Source organism: Pongo pygmaeus, chromosome 5, assembly GCF_028885625.2.
Source record: "Pongo pygmaeus isolate AG05252 chromosome 5, NHGRI_mPonPyg2-v2.0_pri, whole genome shotgun sequence".
NCBI lineage: Eukaryota > Metazoa > Chordata > Mammalia > Primates > Hominidae > Pongo > Pongo pygmaeus.
Window position 1 is genome coordinate 26,364,439 of NC_072378.2, and position 21,990 is coordinate 26,386,428.

General features: G+C 43.5%; 2 protein-coding genes across 2 annotated transcripts; one reads left to right on the forward strand and one right to left on the reverse strand.

Moving 5' to 3' along the window:
* Window positions 1-679: 679 nt before the first annotated feature.
* Window positions 680-21,985, reverse strand: LOC129038995 (uncharacterized). The gene is made up of 5 exons (XM_063666912.1): window positions 21,531-21,985; window positions 10,672-10,790; window positions 9,900-10,012; window positions 2,180-2,540; window positions 680-1,238 (listed from the first exon to the last, which is right to left on the reverse strand). Exons 1-5 carry the CDS (start codon window positions 21,937-21,939, stop codon window positions 738-740), a joined length of 1,503 nt encoding a protein of 500 aa, XP_063522982.1. The 5' UTR covers window positions 21,940-21,985; the 3' UTR covers window positions 680-737.
* LOC129038464 (histone H2B type 1-H) lies at window positions 2,134-2,791 on the forward strand. Its single transcript, XM_054491511.2, has one exon. The coding sequence runs from the start codon at window positions 2,195-2,197 to the stop codon at window positions 2,573-2,575; it is 381 nt and encodes a 126-aa protein (XP_054347486.1). The 5' UTR covers window positions 2,134-2,194; the 3' UTR covers window positions 2,576-2,791.
* Window positions 21,986-21,990: the final 5 nt, after the last annotated feature.

Below are 21,990 nucleotides of genomic sequence, written 5' to 3' on the forward strand. Positions count from 1 at the left end.
CCACCTGCACCTCGGGGTTTTAATAGGAAGACTCCCTTGCCACGTAAAATTTGTATTACATTAACTTGAATCCGTTTCTCCTGCTGATGTCTCAAATGAACTCTCAGGGCAAGCCAAAAAAAATATAATGATTTAACTGCCCACACTGTCACAAATAAAGCTTTCGTACGCTTTTGTCAACATGTTGTTTCCTTTGTCCCTGTAGTTTTGGTTTTGCCTCAGCACACAACCATTTTCTTTTTTGTTGTTTTCAGACAGGGTTTCGCTGTCACCCATGGAGGAGTGGAGTGGCGCGATCTCGGCTTACTCCAACGGCTGCCTCCCGGGTTCAAGCGATTCTCCTGCCTCAGCCCCCGATATAGCTGGGACTGCAGGAGGGGGCCACCACGCCCGTATTTTTGTTTTTTGGTTTTGTACTTTTAGTGAAGACTGGGTTTCACCGTGTTAGCCAGACTAGTCTCGAATTCCTGACCTTTGTATAAGTAATCCGCCCGCCTCGGGCTCCCACAGTGCTGGGATTACAGGCGTCAGCCGCCGCTCCCGGCCATTTTGAAGACAATGGCCAAGAGACAAAAGCCTAGTTTATAAGAGCCACCGGCCCTGCCCCCATCCCCTAACCCTCCACCCTCCTTGTTTTAGGAGACGTTACACCATAGTGCTACGGCGCTTTCAACTGAAATTGTTGGTGGCTCTGAAAAGAGCCTTTGGTTTAAGTTGGCACACACCCTCAGTACAACTTATGCCCTCTCTCCGCGAATGCGGCGAGCGAGCTGGATGTCCTTGGGCATGATAGTCACTCGCTTGGCGTGGATAGCACACAGGTTGGTGTCCTCAAAGAGTCCCACCAGGTAAGCCTCGCAGGCCTCCTGCAGCGCCATCACCGCGGAGCTCTGGAAGCGCAGGTCGGTCTTGAAGTCCTGCGCGATCTCACGTACCAGACGCTGGAATGGCAGCTTGCGAATCAGTAGCTCAGTCGATTTCTGATAGCGGCGGATTTCACGGAGGGCGACAGTACCAGGCCGGTAGCGGTGGGGCTTCTTCACGCCACCGGTGGCTGGCGCGCTCTTGCGAGCTGCCTTAGTCGCCAGCTGCTTGCGCGGGGCTTTGCCGCCAGTGGACTTACGAGCTGTTTGCTTCGTGCGGGCCATAGGAATGGGTTTCAAGCAACGGTCACAACTGAACAAACAGTTGTTCTTACTCCTATTTATAAAGGCAAAGTCCTTCTGATTGGTCCGAATCTTCCAATTTCGCGCCCTGAATTATATAGTGTGATGGGACTTGTGATCAGCTACTAGGTCTCATTTTAGAAAATCTTAACCTATATAAATGCTTTTTTTCCCCTAGTTCCTTACATTTTTATTATGTTTTATGTGCCTACCTGTATTACATACCTTCATTGATTTTATTTTAATCAGTTTGTTTAGGATTATGTTTGACAGACGGAAATGAACGTTCTGCAGTTCCGGAGCGATTTCAAAAATTCCGCGTTTGAAAGTGATTGGTCCAGATCAATTTCTCCTTTACATTTTTAAAAAATTTTTTACTTTGAAGAAATATTTTATTTTTAATATAAGTACCCTATTTCATATATTCTGAACCCTTCAACAAACACTGGTTTAACTTCCAGACACTCCATTCCTAGGGAATATTGAAATCCCATAGCTCTTGAGATGTGTTCATCCTTTGATTACTGAAAAAGCTTAAATTTTTATGTAAGAATGCTGACGACCTTGATCAGATTATAAAAGAAAGCCAATGGTATCATTGTGGAAACACGTAAATCTTTAGCTAATTTCCATTTTAGAATTAGTTATTCATAGATTTTAAATCCGGAAACTGCAATTTGGTAGGAAACTAGAAACATAATATCCGTCATTGTTTCTGTTTAAATTCGCACCTAAGGAGACAGAGCTTATAGCTAGATGTTACTGGCAAGGCATTAATTTTTCTAATGTTTTGAATGAAAAACTACGTTTTTTCCCCCCGGGTGGTGTAGAAAAGGATTTAGGGTAGGTTTCGCATAAATATCCAATCAAAACGTAGACTTGAATTTAACTACTTTATTGGCTGATTTGGTCCAATCAGGGATTGAGAATGATTAAGCACCTATTTGCATAAAAGACCGACAAAAACGGCCAGCTGTGCTGTTGAGCGTCCACTTTTGGGTGTATTCTTATACCTTTATCTTGTTGGAATGCCTGATCCAGCTAAGTCCGCTCCCGCCCCGAAGAAGGGCTCCAAGAAGGCGGTGACCAAGGCGCAGAAGAAGGATGGCAAGAAGCGTAAACGCAGCCGCAAGGAGAGCTACTCCGTGTACGTTTACAAGGTGCTGAAGCAGGTCCACCCCGACACCGGCATCTCCTCCAAAGCCATGGGGATCATGAATTCCTTTGTCAACGATATCTTTGAGCGCATCGCCGGCGAGGCTTCCCGCCTGGCTCATTACAACAAGCGTTCGACCATCACCTCCAGGGAGATCCAGACGGCCGTGCGCCTGCTGCTGCCTGGGGAACTGGCCAAGCACGCCGTGTCCGAGGGCACTAAGGCCGTCACCAAGTACACCAGTTCCAAGTAAATGGACGCATGTTCAAACCCAAAGGCTCTTTTCAGAGCCACTTAATGATTTCAATTAAGAGTTCTAATGCTGGGTGCTGCTGTATTTTATGGGAGAAGTGTCGCCAATACAGGTAAAATTTTCCTACATCACCAGTTTATTCTGTGCTTTTGACAAACACTAAGCTTTTAGAGCTTATTTGTCTTAATAAAGGTGGTGTATAACTACATTGTCTAGGCTGGTCTTAAACTCAAGCAAGTTTTCCCACCTCGGCCTTGCCTTGTATTACTGAGCAGATAATTTGACACAGCAGGAAAAGTGGGCATTCTTGTTTAGGAACCAAAAAATAAGTTTGCAACTTGAAATGCAATCAATTTGGAGCAACAAGTCCACCAGTCTAGAGCTGGTAAGTTTGAGTATTCAAAATGAGTTGAAAGTACATTTAGTGCCTATGATAACCAACTCTAGATAGCATAATGTGGTCTTTGTAGGAGTCTCGTGGAAGTTAATGTCAACTGGGATATTGTAGTTTACCAAGTATCTGAGAAAAATTTAAATTTCTTAATAGGTAAGGATTAGGAGACAAACTGTATGGAAATGGAAAAAAAATGCCATGGAATAAATCTTTAGTTATTCGGCAACTAATATGAAGGGTTTTAGCTGTCTAAAAAACTTCAGATTTGTAAGACAAAACAGCAGAGAATATAAATAGTAAAGGGCCTGGCAACAATGTGTCTTTGTTTTTAGTTAATGTTGGTTGGCAGTCAGCAAAAAGTCCAGGCTCAGGCAGTCTTAACTTGAAAACGCTAACAGGAATCACCAAAACTATGGATACAATTTCTGCTGTGGGTTTTTTAAATACCGAGATTACTGATTTTAATGGTAGGGTAATATAGACTGAAACCCCTACATCCCTCCACCCTCATGGGCATTTCTCTTGGATCATAAAATGTGGGGGTAGCAGGAGGTAAGAGAAGAGTATTTTAAGAGCCTAGATCTGAGATGTACGTTCAATTTTTCCTCAAAGTATCTGGTGGTTGGACTAGTAATTTATTCATTTATTGAGAACCTATTAAATTACAGAACATACTTAGTAAAGAGCAGTGAGAAAGACAGAAACTATCCCTGTCCTTTACCTGGATTGAAATCTAAAGTGGATATTTATACAATAAACTCACAAACTAAAGAAAGAAACATAAGTCTGAAGGTCACGTTTTTCTTTTAACTGGCTTTTGATGGGACTGAATTTAAATTGGCAAAAGATGAATTAACATAATCTTGAAAACTTGCAAGTTCCTGGAGGCAGTTCTGGAGGGAGGGTGGAGCAAAAGAGATGGCAGAAGAAGAGGAGCCACCAGCATGGAATTCAAAAGTAGACATTCTTGCCTCCTCCCTAGTGGACAGGGAGGAGGGGTGGGGAGGACACAAGAGAGCCATGACAGAGGAAGGGAGAGAGCACAGAATTTAAGTCTATATTGATGGAACTATGGTTAAAAATAGGGGCTACCCGTTTATATTCTCATCTGGCCATGTCTCATCAGTGGTTTACAAGGATTTCATAGAAGTGCTTTACTAAAATGTACAACCTCACTGAATTATAGAAAGTAATACTATAAGACAGCAAATATTGTATATTTATGCAAATAATTTTTTAATAAAAGGTTTTTTTAATGTCCACCTGTGTTAGTATTTGATACCTCTGGAAGTAACGACTTAAAATAGTTACAAGTTAATAAAAATGAAAGTCTACTTTTCCAAATAGTTACTAGTTAATAAAAATGAAAGTCTACTTTTCCCTCACACAAAGCTAATACAGCTCAGACATGGGAGTTCCAATATCCTTAGAAATTCCCTCTCTCACGGCCGAGCGCGGTGGCTCACGCCTGTAATCCCAGCACTTTGGGAGGCCGAGGGGGGCGGATCACGAGGTCAGGATATCGAGACCATCCTGGCTAACACAGTGAAACCCTGTCTCTACTAAAAATACAAAAAAATTAGCCGGGCGCGGTGGCAGGCGCCTGTAGTCCCAGCTATTCGGGAGGCTGAGGCAGGAAAATGGCGTGGACCCGGGAGGCGCAGCTTGCAGTGAGCAGACATCGCGCCACTGCGCTCCAGCCTGGGCGACAGAGCCAGACTCCGTCTCAAAAAAAAAAAAAAAAGAAATTCCTTCTCTCACGGCCAGGCGCGATGGCTCACGCCTGTAATCCCAGCACTTTGGGGAGGCCGAGGCGGGCGGATCATGAGGTCAGGAGATTGAGACCATCCTGGCTAACACAGTGAAACCCCGTCTCTACTAAAAACACAAAAAATTAGCTGGGCGTGGTGGCAGGCGCCTGTAGTCCCAGCTACTCGGGAGGCTGAGGCAGGAGAATGACGTAAACCCGGAGTCGGAGGTTGCAGTGAGCCAAGATCGTGCCACTGCACTCCAGCCTGGGCGAAAGAGCGAGACTCCGTCTCAGAAAAGAAAAAAAAATATTCTCTCTCTCTCTATATATATATCATATATACATAAAATGTGTTTGTCCTCTATATATAATGTGTTTCTTATTATTTGAAATTCTCTCAAATATATTCTGCTATTGAATTCTCCCATGAAGGACCAACCTAACAAATGGGACAGATGAAATTCATAAGAAGTGTTAAGTATTACCTGTACAAGAAGTCTGTGAGATGTAGACAAAATTCAAAACCTATATGCATAATCAGTCATAGATCAGTAGCCTGTGAGACGTGTTAGGCATAGAGAAAGTCAGTAAGGCTTGTGTGTGCACTACTCAGAGACAGGAAGAGATGAAAGAACCAAAAACTGCCGGATATTTGTGAGACACCACATATTTATAAAGTACTCAATATTTATGGGGTCATAAATTGACCGCCCACTGTTAACACCCATTTTGGCTGGCTTCATTGGCCCTCTACAGACAGCATGCATATAAAAGGCATGGCTGGTCAGTATGCCACTATTGAGCAATATAAGTGGCTGTATACCAATAGAGCAAGCATGTGTTGGCGCCACATAATTTGCATCTGCTGACTCCTTTGCTTATCATGAACTCTGTTTCTCGAAATCACCCTCTCAGTGAGGAAAATATGCAAGGGGGAGAGAGAAACCTCACACATACGACATGCATAACCAAGGATTCAGGTAGTGAGACTGTGTCATTTGCAACCTATCTGAAATGTGTTCACTTGCCAAAGCTCTTTCCGCTTGTTTCTTACTATATGTTTCAAATTGATTCAATAAAATTAAATAAGCCATGGAGCTCAGGAAACTTACATTGGGCTATGAGACTTTCTATTCATAGCCTCTGGAACAGCCTCCCTGGTAGCGTATTTGGAGGCTATCATTGCATTAAAGTAGTTTTCCACATGACATTGTAATTTTGTCTTTCTGAATATATCCCTGTTCCAGCTCCAGCTATCATGTCTACATTTAATCCTGAAGGAAGGGAAGGCCTATGCAGTGGCTCACGCCTGTAATCCCAGCACTATGGGAGGCCGAGGCAGGCGGATCACCTGTCAGGACTTCGAGACCAGCCTTGGCCAACATGGTGAAACCCCATCTCTACTAAAAATACAAAAATTAGCTGGGCATGCTGGCCCGTGCCAGTTATCCCAGCTACTCGGGAAGCTGAGGCAGGAGAATCACTTGAACCTGGGAGGTGGAGGTTGCAGTGAGCCAAGATTGCACCTCTGCACTCCAGCCCGGGTGACAGAGTGAGAGACCCTGTCTCAAAAAAAAAAAAAAAGAAAAGAAAAAGAAAAAGTAAACATTGGCAAGAATTGCTTCAGTTAGGAAGATAAGAAAACAATGCATCTCTAACTAGAATCAAATGTTCATTTTAACATGAACAGACGGTGCTGACTTCAAATGTAGCTGTTTGCAATCAGCATAGGGCTTAGGAAATCAGAAAAACACCTTGAGAAGTGAAATCAGGGCTACATGGTCAGAGTCAATGCCTAACATGAATGAGATTGGGCTGAGTTTGAAGTCCAATGGCACTCTGTTTTTATGTTTTGTTTTTTGAGATGCGGTCTCACTCTGTCACCCAGGCTGGAGTACAGTGGTATGATCACGGCTCACTGCGGCTTCGACATCCCTGGACTCAGGTGATCCCATCTCAGCCTCCCAAGTATCTAGGAGCGCAGGCACACAACAACATGCCCAGCAAATTTTTTAATATCTTTTTGTAGAGACAGTGTTTTGCCATGTTGCCTAGGCTGGTCTCAAACTCCTGGGCTCAAGTGATCCACTTGCCTTGGCCTCCCAAAGTGCTAGGATTATAGGCATGAGCTACTGTGTCTGGCTATGCTATCTTAAATATCCATTCTAGTCAGCAATCTGGTGAAGCTCCAATTCTACCTGCCTTAGTCCTGTCCTCTATCTTCCTGGATTTTCTCAACTCAACATTGGAGATATACCTATTGGTGTCAATGTTCTTTATGCATTGACTCCCCCTGACCCTCACCAATAAGATTCAACCTTGCCTTTTGCTTGCTTGCTTGATTTATTTATTTATTTATTTATTCTGAGACAGAGTTTCACTCTTGTTGCCCAGGCTGGAGTGCAATGGCTTACTGAAACCTCCACCTCCAGGGTTCAAGTGATTATCCTGCCTCAGCCTCCCGAATAGCTGGGATTACAGGCATGCATCACCGCACCCGGCTAATTTTGTATTTGTAGTAGAGACAGGGTTTCTCCATGTTGGTCAGGATGGTCTTGAACTCCCGACCTCAGGTGATCCTCCCGCCTCAGCCTCCCAAAGTGCTGGGATTACAGGCGTGAGCCACCACACCCAGCCACCTTTTGCTTTAAACAGTTCAGCTTTCTCATTTCAAGGTACTCTGCATTGTTTCTCAAAGCCTTTCACATCTGAAATGCCCACATTACTTGAATCAAACCACAAAGGTGAACCACACATGGTCCTTATTATCTAGGATATGAAACATTGTCCCATGGAGAAAATAATGCCCCATGGAGAAAACATTGTCCCACGTAGAAAACAACTATATCAAACAAAAATAACCAAAAGAGTCAGAATACATTTTTCTTGTTTTTGTTTAAGCCCTTTTTGCACACTGAATAATATAAAGAATTTATTCAAGCACAAAGCATAAGGATGGAACACCTGGAAATACCAACTCCAAAGTAATAGAGATAGCATTCTGAAATAGGGAAGTTCAGATTTCATTTATAAAGTTAGAGGAGCTTTTAGCAAGGCTCTGCACAACTTCGGGGGAGAATAGCTGAAGGCAACGGTTCTCTAACCTTGAGGCAGAGGGTGAGGAGCAACTGCAAGGGAGCAAGGGGAAATTATCTTGATCAGGCTTGTTTGAAGTTATCCTGGAATTGACCTTTGAACATCCATGTGTGCATGACATTCCCTGAAAGGGGAACAATAAATATTAATTACCCACAGATTGTGTGTGCCCCAGGCTTTCGGCATTCTGCCTGCACTGAATAAAAGCAAGCAGCTCCAGCTTCTCGGGGCTGCACTTTGGCCACTTGAGCCAGGCAGTCTCCTAGCTGCTCTTACACGCTGCATAGCTGTGTGTGAGTACTCTTTTCATCCATCAGTCAGCCAGGGTTTGTGGGACAGATCCGGCAGGTGGTGCCCCATGTGAGGAATGCTGCAACGGATCTGGACTGAACCCTCGAAAATGAAAGTAAAGTGACTGCTCAGTAAGTAATTGGTCCCTGCTGGGGATTTCCAAGTTCGAGGGTTTCATCATGGGACAACAGTTATAAGCTCAACAGCAACAGTATATAAAAGTATTGAAACAGCTGCTTAAAGCTAGTGGAGCCTTGGTATCGGAGGCTCAATTAAGGGATATAATGCAAACTGTTGTATTCCATAACCCATGGTTCCCAGAAGAAGGCACACTAGACCTAGGGCTCTGGGAGCAATTGGGAAGAAATCTTAAACAACATCATGTACAAGGGCAACAGGTCCCAGTAACATCTTTAATGTTATGGGCCTTAGTTAGGGCTGCTTTGGCCCTGCTCTACACAAAAAAGCCCAAAAAAGGAGGGGAGGAAGAACCTCCTCCTCCTCCCTCAGCTCCGCCATTACCTGGGTAAAGATACCAAAGAGGAGACGGAGGTTTTTCCTAATTCCCCTCCCGCAATAAATTGGGAAGAAAATGAGATATACTACAGTTATAGGACCCTGTCTTAGGCAAGCGGCATTAGAAGGGGAGCTCCTGGCTTGTCCCATGATGCAAGATCAACAGGCCAATTGGGTACATGAGCCTATTACTTTCAACACTTTTAAGGAAATAAGGAAAAGCATTAGAGAAAATGGACCTGCTAGCCCATTCACAAGAGGATTAATTGAGGTCATAGCAGATAACTACCATATTGACTCCATGAGACTGGTCAGTGCTAGCTAAAACAACTTTAGAGGCCCATCAATACCTCCTCTAGAAGGCAGAATATAATGAATTGTGCGAACAACAGGCTAACCAGAATCAACTGGAATGACAGAACATATCAGCTGCTATGCTCCAGGGGAGGGGTCCCTATGTTAATGTACAACAATTAAATTTTGTCCCTCAAGCCTATGCGCAACTGTCTTTGCGCACTCACAGGGCCTGGGACCAAATTCCCTAAGGTGGAGTTCAACAGGGATCTTTTATAAATGTTCCACAAGGGCGTCAGGAGCCATTTGTTGAATTTATTAGTCGGTTAACCCAGGCAATTAAGAGACAAATTAGTCATGCCAAGGCCGCTGATATCTTATTGTTGCAATTGGCCTATGAAAATGTTAATGTGGATTGCCAGCAAGCAATACAAGCAGTCAGAGGGAAAGCAGCTACAGTAGGGGAACTCATATGAGCATGTCAGCTGGTGGGGACTGAAACGCACAAAGCCAGAATATTGGCTATGGCATTAAAGCCCCCAAAAGTAAAAAGGGATAAAAATCCAAATTGTTTTCAATGAGGAAAGCTAGGTCATATGAAGCGGGAATGCCCCAATAGTAAAGACCAAAGTAACTCAGAAAAAGAACCCCCTTCTATATAAGGACAAGCCATAAAACAAAAAAGGGGGAATATGAGTAAGGACCCCACAACACTACTAGCACAAGCCTTATTTACCCTTAACTTCTTAAATTTAGACTTATTTACCCTTAACTTCCTAAATTTAAATGATAAATTTCAATCAGCCATAGAAAAGCACTTTGCAAAAACCTTTCAAAACATAAAACCTTTAGTTTTTATGGAAAGATGTAAATAGTAAGCTATGGTGAGGTCCAAACGATTTGTTAACGTGGGGAAGAGGATATGCATGTGTTCACACCCCCTCAGGTCCTCTTTGGATTTCTGCGCGACAATGAAACCATACCATGGCGTGGCTGGAACCCAACCCAGTACCAAAAATAAAGGAAATGACCCTGCAGGACCCGCAGCCCCAGAACGATGCGGCTTCCTCAGATGACACAGGCCCCGGACATTATGCTGAAGAAGACAACTCAGGAAGCTGAGCGAATCCCGCTCCAGACACAAACACCGTTCACTCCAGATAATCTGTTCATTGCTATGCCCTCTGTTGTACATTGCAACACTCGTAGGGTATTGATTTTTCTTATTCTCTCACTCTGCCTGCAACTCGTACCTGCTACACTCTATTAGGCCCATCTTCTAGATCCACCTTTCTTCCGCCCTGTTACTTGGGCAGACACCCCCTTCCCAGCTTCTAATAATGTGACTGCTTGGGTAGGAGGGATAAACATACCCCTGGTGGGGTTCCTCAGTAACAGCCCTATAGAACAATGTGCAAAAACACCTCTCCTGGATAGACCCCCACTCCTGGGGGGTCACTCTTTGATTGGAAAAGACTATTACTGATTATACTCATGCTTGTCTTGTGTTACCTACTGCTTCTGGGATGCAAAGCTGGAACACAAGCTGTAACCACTGCACCTGTCAAGCCTGTCACTGCACACATCTGTATTCTTCAATCAACAAAACCTGATGCAAAAAACAGAAAAGGGGGAGATGTAGGAGATCAGTCATAGTGGTGAGAGAAACTATAAGGAAAGGAGCAGGCTTTCTGAAAGGTCAGAAGGCTCTGCTTAGCTTCGGGGGAGAATAGCTAAAGGCAGCTATTCTCTAACCCTGAAGCAGAGGGTGAGGAGTATGTGCAAGGGGGTGAAGGTGAAATTATCTTGATCAGGTTTGTTCGTTTGAAGTTGTCCAGAAATTGACCTGTGAACATCCGTGTGACTGACGTCCCCTGAAAGGGGAACAATAAATGTTAATTACCCACAGATTGTGTTTGCTCCAGGCTTTCAGCATTCTGCCTGCACTGAATAAAAGCAAGCAGCTCCAGCTTCTTGGGGCTGCACTTTGGCCACTTGAGCCAGGCAGTCCCCTAGCTGCTACACTGCATACCTGTGTGTGAGTACTCCTTTCATCCATCAGTCAGCCAGTGTCTGCGGGACAGACCCCGCAAAGCAGCACAACAAAGGGGAGGTTAAACAAGGATCATTAATTAAGAAGCCAGGGCCAGGAAAGGTGTCTCACACCTGTAATCCCAGCATTTTGGGAGGCCGAGGTGGGTGGATCACGAGGTCAGGAGTTCCAGACCAGCCTGGCCAAGATGGTGAAACCCCATCTCTACTAAAAAATACAAAAATTAGCCGGGTGTGGTGGCAGGCGCCTGTAATCCCAGCTACTCAGGAGGCTGAGGCAGGAGAATTGCTTGAACCCAAGAGGCAGAGGTTGCAGTGAGCCGAGATCATGCTGCTGCACTCCAGCTTGGCTGAGTGAGATTCCGTCTCAAAAAAAAAAAAAAAGAAGGCAGGAGACTTTTGTCCCTAATGCCTAATGTTGCTTAATTCTAAACATGACATTGTATATAACAAGAAAAAAGAGAACTCAAGTTATCTCATCTCTCTCGAGCTTAATGTGTTTTGGGAATTCCAACAGCTGGTTTTTTTGTGTGTGTTTTTTTCTTAAGGAGATGATGTCTCATTTTGTCACCCAGCCTGGAGTGCAGTGGCATAATCATAGCTCACCGCAGCCTCCAACTCATGTCTCTAATGACTCTCCCACCTCAGCCTCCAGAGTAGGATGGGCTACAGGAATGCACCATCACATCAAATTTTATTTATTTTCACAAACTATAGTACAGCAATGGAATATGCTTAACATTAGGAGAGTTTTGAGACCCACTATCCGGGTTGAAATTTGTTACATCATTTTTATTAACTGGATGACTTTAGGCATTATGCAGAATCATTCAGCTTGTTTCCTCATTTATAAAATAGAAACAATGGATTTTCGTAATGATGAGGTGATTGCTCAAGCTTATTTAGAGTTGGGTCTAACAAAGAATTCTGACTTCTATTTCACTTTTCTTTCTACCACTATCAAGAACAAAACGGGAGCTTCTGCACAGCAACTTCAGAAGATAAGCAGGTTTTCTGGAAATGGATTTAGAGCAAGAGAGGATATCTAAAATCAAAGATATATGACACTGTTGGGGCTCAGAAACTGATATCCCAAAATATGGCACTTTGACATGCTGAACTGAAGAAGCTACAAGGTCTCTCTGACCTTCTCCCTGCCCCTCCTGTCTCTCAATCCTCTGTGTCTCCCAAAGCACAGGATGAAGTTGTTTTCAGAAGTTCCTTATCTGCCTAAAGTCCAAACCTGCCAAAGAATACGATTATCTTTAGTCTCTACCCTGAGTTTTCATTAAATGAACTAATATCACAGGGAGAAACACAAGCCTGTCAACAAACCTAGACAGATTTTGTCACAAACAACTGCCTACTCTGCAGCCCTAACAGACATTGTCCCAGGCCCTTGGCATGTTCTTCCAGCCCATTGAATTCCCTACAAATCATTTATTATACCCCTAAAAACACTTCTCAAGCTCCCATTTCCCTAGGAACTAGGATAAACATCTATGCCCAATTGCAGTATTGGATGATCACTCTATTCACCCCTCTCTGCAGTGTATAAGTTAATAATTTCATATGCCTTTTATTAATTCTGGTCATTAATTTAACTTTTTTCTTCTTTTGGGCCCATGTTGAAACCTCTTTTTTCAACTTCTCTTCCAGTTAGGTGTGGCCTTTTAGCTAAGTTCCTGCCAATGGAACATAAATACAAGTAAAGATTGACATTTCCAGGCCTGGGACATAACAACTTTCCACGAAGGATTTTTCCATGTTCTTTCCCCTTGCAGGGCAAATGTAGAAGCCACATTTAGGATGGCTAAGCCACAAAGACAGAGGGCATCTAAGTTCCAGAACCACTGCTGGAAGAAAGAGGGACCTGTTGATCTAGAATACCCTTTTTGAACCTCATATCCGCAGAAAATAAACTTGTATTTATCTTAGCTAGTATGCTCTGCACCAAAGAAGGTCCAGATTCTTAATTTCTAAAAGGAAATGCATACACTTGTTGCTGGATGAATCTTCAGGTCAAAACACTTCATCTGTAAAAGAAACATAAGATTTCATGGAGAGAAACAAAGCAAAATGTGGACTTCTTAAGAGTTAACCAGAGGAGAGGAAGCTATATTCACATCTATCAGCAGTAGAACTTCTGTCCACAGCCCAGTGATCTTTCAAATGTGGATGTGACCATAGGATGAGGTAGTTTCATTGGCTATGTTGCCTCTTGGGTCCTCTATTAGAAAAGCATAAGGAGGGCTGGATGTGGTGACTCACACCTGTAATTGCAGCACTTTGGGATGCTGAGGCAGGAGGATCACTTGAGCCCAGGAGTTCAAGACCAGCCTGGGTAATATAACGAGACCTCATCTCTATATTTAAAGAAAAAAAATTAAATAAAATCGGTAAGGTGGCCGGGGGTGATGGCTCATGCCTGTAATCCAACACTTTGGGAGAGAGAGGTGGGAAGATTGCTTAAGGCAAGGAGTTCGAGACTGCAGTGAGCTAGGATCACGCCACTGCAGTCCAGCCTGGAAAACAGAGCGAGACTGTCTCAAAGAAAAAAAAAAAAGAAAAAGAAAAGGAAAGAAAAGAGAAAAGAAAAATAAAAGAAAAGCTCAAGGAGAAAACATTGCTCCCCAAAAGTCTCATAGAATAATCTGGGTAAGTTTTGTAAGACACCAGATGTGTCTTTTTTCCTCTAACTGCACTTACCAAAAAAGTGAAAGTAATTGATAGTCCATTATTGACAGTTATAATCATAAATAAAATCCCTGGATCTTATATCGGACAATAGTCTCACTCAATATGAAGGATTAAGAAATGTGATCTCTCAATTTTTTGTCAAGGTTTATCTAGGGCTCAAAATCAGTAGTTGGAACATGTATCATCTTCATCATAATTTAATTTTGTCTTATTATGGATTTGGCCATCATATTATAACCATTATAGAAATTTCAATGTGGAGTTCTGTTGCTAGTAGGAGCAGTTTTCTTTGTACTTGGGAGCTCATCCGTAGATATCTAGTATAATGAAATCTCAGAAAATGTTACAGCATATAAAGCCTTTTTGTAAAGATTACATTGGATTCTTTCACGTGAAAAGTAAAATGATAGCAATTTTGCAGATCTCTTATTTTTTATTTTAAATAAATTATCTTATAATAATACTCTTTCCTTAACTACTGGTATCCTTGAATAGGGCGAGCAGTCCTCCATGGGGTTAGTACTCATTGCTTATCTTTTCCTGCCCCTGCCTCTTGGTTCACTGTCTTAACTGAATGTCCTTGGGTATCTGGAGCAACAATTTTGAAAAATTAAAATGTATGAATCAGGCCAGGTTCAGTGGCTCATGCCTGTAATCCCAGCCTGTTGGGAGGCCAAGGTGGGGAGATCACCTGAGGTCTGGAGTTCAAGACCAGCCTGGCCAACATGGCAAAACCCCATCTCTACTAAAAAAAAATACAAAACTTAGCCAGGCGTGCAGGCGCCTGTATTCCCGGCTACTTGGGAAGCTGAGGCAGGCAGAAGTGCTTGAACCTGGGAGGCAGAGGTTACAGTGAGCCGAGATCCCGCCACTGCACTCTGCACTCCAGCCTGGGAAACAGAGTCAGACTCTGTCTCAAAAAAAAAAAAAAAGAGGAAGAAGGCGGGGCGCGGTGGCTCACTCCTGTAATCCCAGCACTTTGGGAGGCCAAGGTGGGTGGATCACCTGAGGTCAGGAGTTGGAAACAAGCCTGACTAACATGGCAAAACCCCATCTCTACTAAAGATACAAAAATTAGCTGGACATTGTGGCACATGCCTGTAATCCCGGCTACTCAGGAGGCTGAGGCAGGAGAATCACTTGAACCCAGGAGGTGGAGGTTGCAGAGAGCCGACATCGTGCCATTGCACTCCAGCCTGGGCAACAAGAACGAAACTCCGTCTCAAAAAAAAAGTATAAATCAGTACTGAGTTACCTGGAAATTCCAGCTTAAGAAAAACAAAGACCCTGGTTTTATGTAGTTGGCTATCAGAACAATGTCCATAGCCCAAATATGCACCCAACTCAGGATCCATGAATCAATGTTTCTTCTCTCTGGTATGATCTTCCTACAGAATATAAAGAACTCACTCTCTTCTCTGCTCAGTCTTGTCAGGACCAAGAAAAATCTTCGCCTTCACCCTCTGAAGTTTTTCTCAAAAATCAATTAACAAAAAACAGATTAATAGGAGAGAAAGGCACACAAGTTTATTAACATGCAGGAAGGAAAACCACAGAGTAATTACCCCAACCCCAGCAGTGGGGTACAGAAGCTTAAATGCCATCTTTAGGTTAAAGAATGGGGACTCAGAGCGTGGCCAAAAACAGGTTAGGGTGGTCAATCATGCAAGACAGGTTATGGGAGGGCTTTGCTAACAAAGGTGGTCTTGTTATGTAGATGAAAACTCATAGGTAACAGCCCTCAAGAAGAATACATATATAGTAAATGTTTCTTTCAGACCTTTAAAGGTGTCAGACTCAGACTTTTTTTTTTTTTTTGAGAGGGAGTCTCACGCTGTTGCCCAGGCTGGAGTGCAATGGCACAATCTCGGCTCACTGCAACCTCTGCCTCCTGGGTTCAAGCAATTCTCCTGCCTCAGCCTCCTGACTAGCGGGGATTACAGACGCCCACCACCATGCCCAGCTAATTTTTGTGTGTTTAGTAGAGACGGGGTTTCACTACATTGGCCCAGGCTGGTCTCTAACTCCTGACCTCAAATCTGCCTGCCTCGGCTTCCCAAAATGCTGGGATTACAGGCGTGAGCCACTGCGCCCGGCCTGGTGTTAGACACATAATCTTTCCTAGATTGGACAAGGTAAAGCCTCAGAAAAAAACCCTGGCAGCACCAAAGCAGTTTTTCTCTACAGATGCACATCTCCACAAAAGGCAGCTCTGTAGGGCAACTTCTGTTTGCAGACCCTCCAAAGAGCCATCTCAAAATATGTCAAAGAAGTATACTTGGGGATGAAATAGTTGATTTCCTTCAGACTTGTTGGCCTAAAAGAAAGATGCAGAGGCACAAATCATAACTTAAAGAATTTATCGCCGGGTGCGGTGGCTAACGCCTGTAATCCCAGCACTTTGGGAGGCCGAGGCAGGTGGATCAGGAGGTCAGGAGATGGAGACCATTCTGGCCAACATGGTGAAACCCCATCTCTACTAAAAATATAAAAATTAGCCAGGCTTGGGGGCATGTGCCTGTAGTCCCAGCTACTCAGGAGGCTAAGGCAGGAGAATCACTTGAACCCAGGAGGCAGAGGTGGCACAGAGTCGAGATCGTACCACTGCACACCAGCCTGGGTGACAGAGCGAGACTCCGTCTCAAAAAAAAAGAATTGGGGCCAGGAACGGTGGCTCACGCCTGTAATCCCAACACTTTGGGAGGCCGAGGCAGGCGGATCACAAGGTCAGGAGATAGAGACTCATCCTGGCTAACATGGTGAAACCCTGTCTCTACTAAAAATACCAAAAAATTAGCCGGGCATGGTGGCGGGCACTGTAATCCCAGCTACTGTGAAGGCTGAGGCAGGAGAATGGCGTGAACCCAGTGAGCCAAGATCACACCAGCCTGGGTGACAGAGCAAGACTCTGTCTCAAAAAAAAAAAAAGAAAGGATTTACTTGAGCCAAAGTCAGCACAGCAGCTCAGAAATCTCAGGCCCAAGTAATCTTGAATATGAGCTCCACTGGCCTTTGTTAAAAATAGGTTTTTAAAGGCAAAAAAGGGGGGACAGAAGGTGGGCTGATACAAAATTTTTTGTCAGGAATTGTCATTGGTTTCCAGAAATAGCATTCATTAGTTATTGGCTATACATTGTAAAGCTACAGGGTGTGGGTTACAGTGTGGGATGTGGCATTATTAGATAAACTTATAGCTACTTATAACAATAACAAGCAGTATCTAGAGATGAATACATAGCTCAAAGAGGGGAGTAGGTTGTGATTGCTGTCTCATTTTAACGTTACTGTGGGCCTGATAATTTAAAATGACTCCCATTCCTCAGATGAAAGTTATTTTCTTGGCCTGGTGTGGTAGCTCAGGTCTGGTAGCCCTAGCACTTTTGGAGGCCAAGGTGAGAGGATCCGTTGAGCACAAGAGTTTGAGACTTGCCTGAGCAACATAGTGAAGCCTCGTCTGTACAAAAAAAAAAAAAAGTTATTTTCTTTTCCCAGTCTTATCTCAGTTGTGACTTCTTCCCCATCCACCCTTTTTAAAATTACAGCTGTCTACCACATTCCCTCCCATCCTCTGGCAGTCATTCCCTTTATCCATTTTAACTTTTCTACATCTTTTTTACCTAAGAATATACTAAACTTTTCCTTTTTTTTTTTTTTTTTTGAGACAGAGTCTCACTCTGTCGCTCAGGCTGGAGTGCAGTGGTATGATCTCGGCTCACTGCAACCTCCACCTCCCGGGTACAAACGATTCTCATGCCTCAGCCTCCAGAGCAGCTGGGACTACAAGCACGCGCAACCATGCATGGATAATTTTTTGGTATTTTTTAGTAAAGTTGGAGTTTCGCCATGTTGGCCAAACTGGTCTCAAACTCCTGACCTCAAGTGATCTGCCCACCTGGGCCTCACAGGCCGCAGACTTTGTGTAACTTGTGTTTCTTTCTCCCAGATGCATCTTCAACCTTGGCAAAAATAAACCTGTGAATCAGTGGAGATCTGCTCAGTCACTTTTTGGTTTACACTATCAGGGAGAACAAACGAAGTACAGAAAAGAGCTTTCACTCTTATGGGCCTGGTGATGCACCATAAGATTCTATAAAGCAAGCTTTACTAACTACCCTTTATCTATTTGTTTGCTTTCCCCAACATTGCCGCCCCTGGAGACTCAAAGTACTTCTCCTTTGTCTTCTAAATTATCTAAAAATTTACTGTTGTTTGTTGAAGACACCACACAAAAGCTGGAATTCAAAGCCACCTCAATGTGTACTCATTCCCTAGGTGTCATTCATGTATATGTAATATATATGTTAATACACTTCTGCTTGTTTTTCATTTGTTAATCTGTCTTTTGTTACATGGGTTTGTTTCAACTAAGAACCTATGTGAGAGGTGGGAGTTGAAGGGAAAATTATTCTGCCCTTTCTCCACCTTCATCTCCTGTTGTCCCCCGCTCATTCCCCATAGTCACCAGGTGCCTCAGCAGTCTCCCTCCTCTTCTCCCTGAACACATCCACACAGGTTGCTTCCTCATCTCTTTCAGCTCTTTGCTGAAATATTATCTTCTTAGTGGGGTCTTCATTGGTTGCCTTATCTAAATTTCAGCTTCCCATGACACTCCTTAGTCTTGCGTTATTTTTTCTTTCCTTCTCACCATCTAACATATTACATAAACATATCTAGTTTATTTTCTGTCCATTCCAGACAAATGTAAATTCCATGAGAGCAAAAATTTTGTGTTTTGTTCTCTGGGTGTATTTCCAATGCACAGACCAGCATCTGGTACATTGTAAATTCTCAACCAGTGTTGTTTGCAGTAAATAAAAATCAATGTTGAAGAAATATGTCACCCAAAATGGATCATATTAAATTTTTAAAAAAGAAATACTATTTGTTATAAAAGTAATGATGGCATCATAATTTATTTTTGTTTTTATTTTTGAGATGGAGTCTCGCTCTGTCACCAGGCTGGAGTGCAGTGGCATGATCTCGGCTCACTACAACCTCCGCCTCCCAGGTTCAAGAGATTCTCCTACCTCAGCCTCCCCAGTAGCTGGGATTACAGGCGTGCACCACTAGGCCTGGTCCAGCTAATTTTTATATTTTTAGTAGAGATGGGGTTTCACCAAGTTGGCCAGGTTTGTCAAGAACTCCTAACCTCATGTGATTCTCCCACATCAGCCTCCCAAAGTGCTGGGATTACAGGCTTGAGTCAAGGCACCTGGCCCATCATAAGGTGTTAAATAGCAGATAACATATATAAAATAGATGAAATGATATTGAAATTGTCATTGCAAAATTGTAACTGAGACAGTCAAAGAGATCTGACCTAACCAACTCCATCTTGCTTCTAACCTTCAAGCTGTCCTTGTTCATTCCTGGGTGTAGGCTGAACTATCTTTGGGAGGAACTTAGTTTATAGTTTAAAACTAATACGATAACCGCCCTTTCCCAAAACAAACCTCCTTGCCTGGGGACTAGACTGCCTTTGTAGGACTAACAAATTACTCACAAGATTAGAAATGATGGTTTAGGGGTAGGTTGTAATGGTTCACGCCTGTAATCCTAACATTTTGGGAGGCGAAAGCGGGCAGATCACTTGAGGTCCAGAGTTCGAGACCAGCCTGGCCAATATGATGAAACCCCTTATCTACTAAAACTACAAAAGTTAGCTGGGCGTGGTGGCACACGCCTGTAATCCCAGCTGCTTGGGAGGCTGAACAGAATTGCTTGAACCTGGGAGGCAGAGTTTGCAGTCTCCATCCTGGGCAACACAGTGAGACTCTCTCAAAGAAAAAAAAAACACACACATATGGTTTAGGAGTCCTGCAGCTGGAACCTACAAGATTCTGACCCCACCTAAACTGCTCCTAAGATCAGTGCTTGAGATATTTTGCAGACCTGATGGATCAGCTGGCCCCACCCAGATTGCTAAACTGACTCATCCGATCTTGTGGCCTCCACCCAGAAACTGGCTCAGCCCAAGGAGACACCTTCGACTTCCTATAATAACATCTCTGACCTGACCAATCAGGAGTCCTGGTTCATCTGGCTTCCCCCAACCTGGAATGCTAGGGAGACTGATTTGAGTAACAATAAAACAAGGGTCTCCCGCACAGCTGGCTCTGCGTGAATTACTTTCTCTATTGCAATTCCCTGCCTAGATAAATCAGCTTTGTCTAGGCAGCGGGCAAGGTGAACCCATTAGGCAGTTTCATTATTTGCTTTACAAAAATCAATAGATAAAACGCTTAGCCAATGTTGTTATTGAAGCTGGATGAGAGGAACATAGGTTTTATTAAACTGTTATCTGCTTTCCCATATATTCTGGAATGTCAAATAAGTTTTTAAAATAAAAGCAACATGTGAAAAAAAATGACCAGTTGCCAAATTAATAAAGGTCATAAAGAAGGATCTGCTGAATACCCAAACAGGTCCTTGTGCTAATCTGTAAAGGAAGGGTTCTATATGAAAACGTATCTTGGTTGTATGCCAAGCAGCCCAGGATGGTGTGTTCCTCCTTGTAACATCCCTAAAAACCTGATACTTCCAATCACTGAAAGGACCTTGGTGTTTCAAAAAAACAAAAAACAATCAAAATAAAAAAGAAAAAACTTACATTAGTGCTGCCCTAAGAAATTCTTATAAAAGCCAGGTGTTGAAAGATAGTCAAGCAAGCCAGAAAGTCTTTAGAGACCAGTATATTCTCTCTGAAGGCAAACTACAAGGAAACTGATTCAATTAGAAAACTGCTAAGCCTAGAGTCAAACCAGAGCTAATGAGAGTTAAAATTTATGTAGCAAGGAGTCTCAGCCCCAGCTGTTTGTTAGAAGCACCTGAATTTTAATAATTACCATTCCCTGGGCCCACTCTACAGATTGCTATTAGTCTCACTGAACCCCAGGTAAAGATTTTTCTAAAGCCTTCCCATGTGACTGTAATGTTACATTGAGACAACTGATCTGTAAAGAAACCAAACTATTTTAAGGGATTGTTCTGTGCACTTGCTTTAGAGAACATTTCATAGATTATTTCACTCTGTAACATAAATAAACATGTATTTTGCAAAACCTCACTCCTTGTAACAGTTCACAGGCAGGATGCCTTTATTGATGAGACCAAAACCAACAGCCTAGGCTTCCTAAATCAGTGTTCACGAGAATCATCTGAGGTATATGCAGATTGACTCCAGCCCTAGATGGGGATTGAAACAAGCTCCCATGTAATGCCCTGGGAGCTTCTAACAAGTTCCCAGGTAATGCCCATGCTGCCAGTAATGTAGAGGCCAATCTGGCTTTCGTTTCTGCCACCAGTTTCTAATATTGAATCAACTATCGGCCAAAAATGGATCATTTCACAGAAAAACCAAGAACTGTTTTTTTAAAAAAATAAAGGGAATTGTGGAAATAGCTTTGCTTCAGACACGAAAAAGCAGCAACCAAGGATATCCGTACCTACTCTCAACTGCCAATGCTCATACCTGTAGTTTTAAAAGGGATTAACTACAAATACACAACAAAAAAAAAAAGCCCTCCTATAATGGGTATAAGTAGACAACGCGACTAACACTTGAGACAAACCATGTATGAAATAAACCCAGGTGGCCCCTTCCACTACCAAATCGAAGCACCAAACCCCTAAAAGCCAGTTTAAAAGAGGACGCTGACAATCTGGCATGTTCGGGAGAAAGCACGGGAACAAATATAGCAAGCTTACCGTTAACTTTAGCCAATCAAATGAGGACTTAAGTACTAAAATCAACGTTTAGTTTCAAAGATTCGATTAGTTAATCACAGCTATTTTCGGGTGAAAGTAGGCGGCTCTTAAAAGAGCCTTTTTAAGTTGGATAGAACTACTGCCCAGAAACCTCTACGCTCTCTCCCCACGAATGCGGCGAGCGAGCTGAATGTCTTTGGGCATGATAGTCACTCGCTTAGCATGGATGGCACACAGGTTGGTGTCCTCAAAGAGCCCCACCAAGTAGGCCTCGCAGGCCTCCTGCAGGGCCATCACCGCGGAACTCTGAAAGCGCAGATCTGTCTTGAAGTCCTGAGCGATTTCTCGCACCAGGCGTTGGAAAGGCAACTTTCGGATCAGCAGCTCAGTCGACTTCTGGTAGCGGCGAATCTCGCGCAGAGCCACGGTTCCGGGACGGTAGCGATGAGGTTTCTTCACGCCGCCAGTGGCCGGCGCGCTTTTCCGAGCCGCCTTAGTGGCTAGCTGCTTGCGCGGCGCCTTGCCACCGGTGGACTTGCGTGCAGTCTGCTTGGTCCGGGCCATCTCAAACTACCCGAAAGAAAAACTCAGCCACTTGGCAGCGTGGAGACTGCC

What these genes read in the sequence shown, in the direction of transcription:
- LOC129038464 (XM_054491511.2), top strand. Translation starts at nt 2,195, where the DNA reads ATGCCTGATCCAGCTAAGTCCGCTCCCGCCCCGAAGAAGGGCTCCAAG.
- LOC129038995 (XM_063666912.1), bottom strand. Translation starts at nt 21,939, where the DNA reads ATGGCCCGGACCAAGCAGACTGCACGCAAGTCCACCGGTGGCAAGGCG. An exon ending in TCCTCACCCTCTGCTTCAGG is followed by an intron (nt 10,013 to 10,671) that starts GTTAGAGAATAG and finishes TGTCTTCTTCAG; the next exon opens with CATAATGTCCGGGGCCTGTG. An exon ending in TGGGTTCCAGCCACGCCATG is followed by an intron (nt 2,541 to 9,899) that starts GTATGGTTTCAT and finishes TGACGGCCTTAG; the next exon opens with TGCCCTCGGACACGGCGTGC.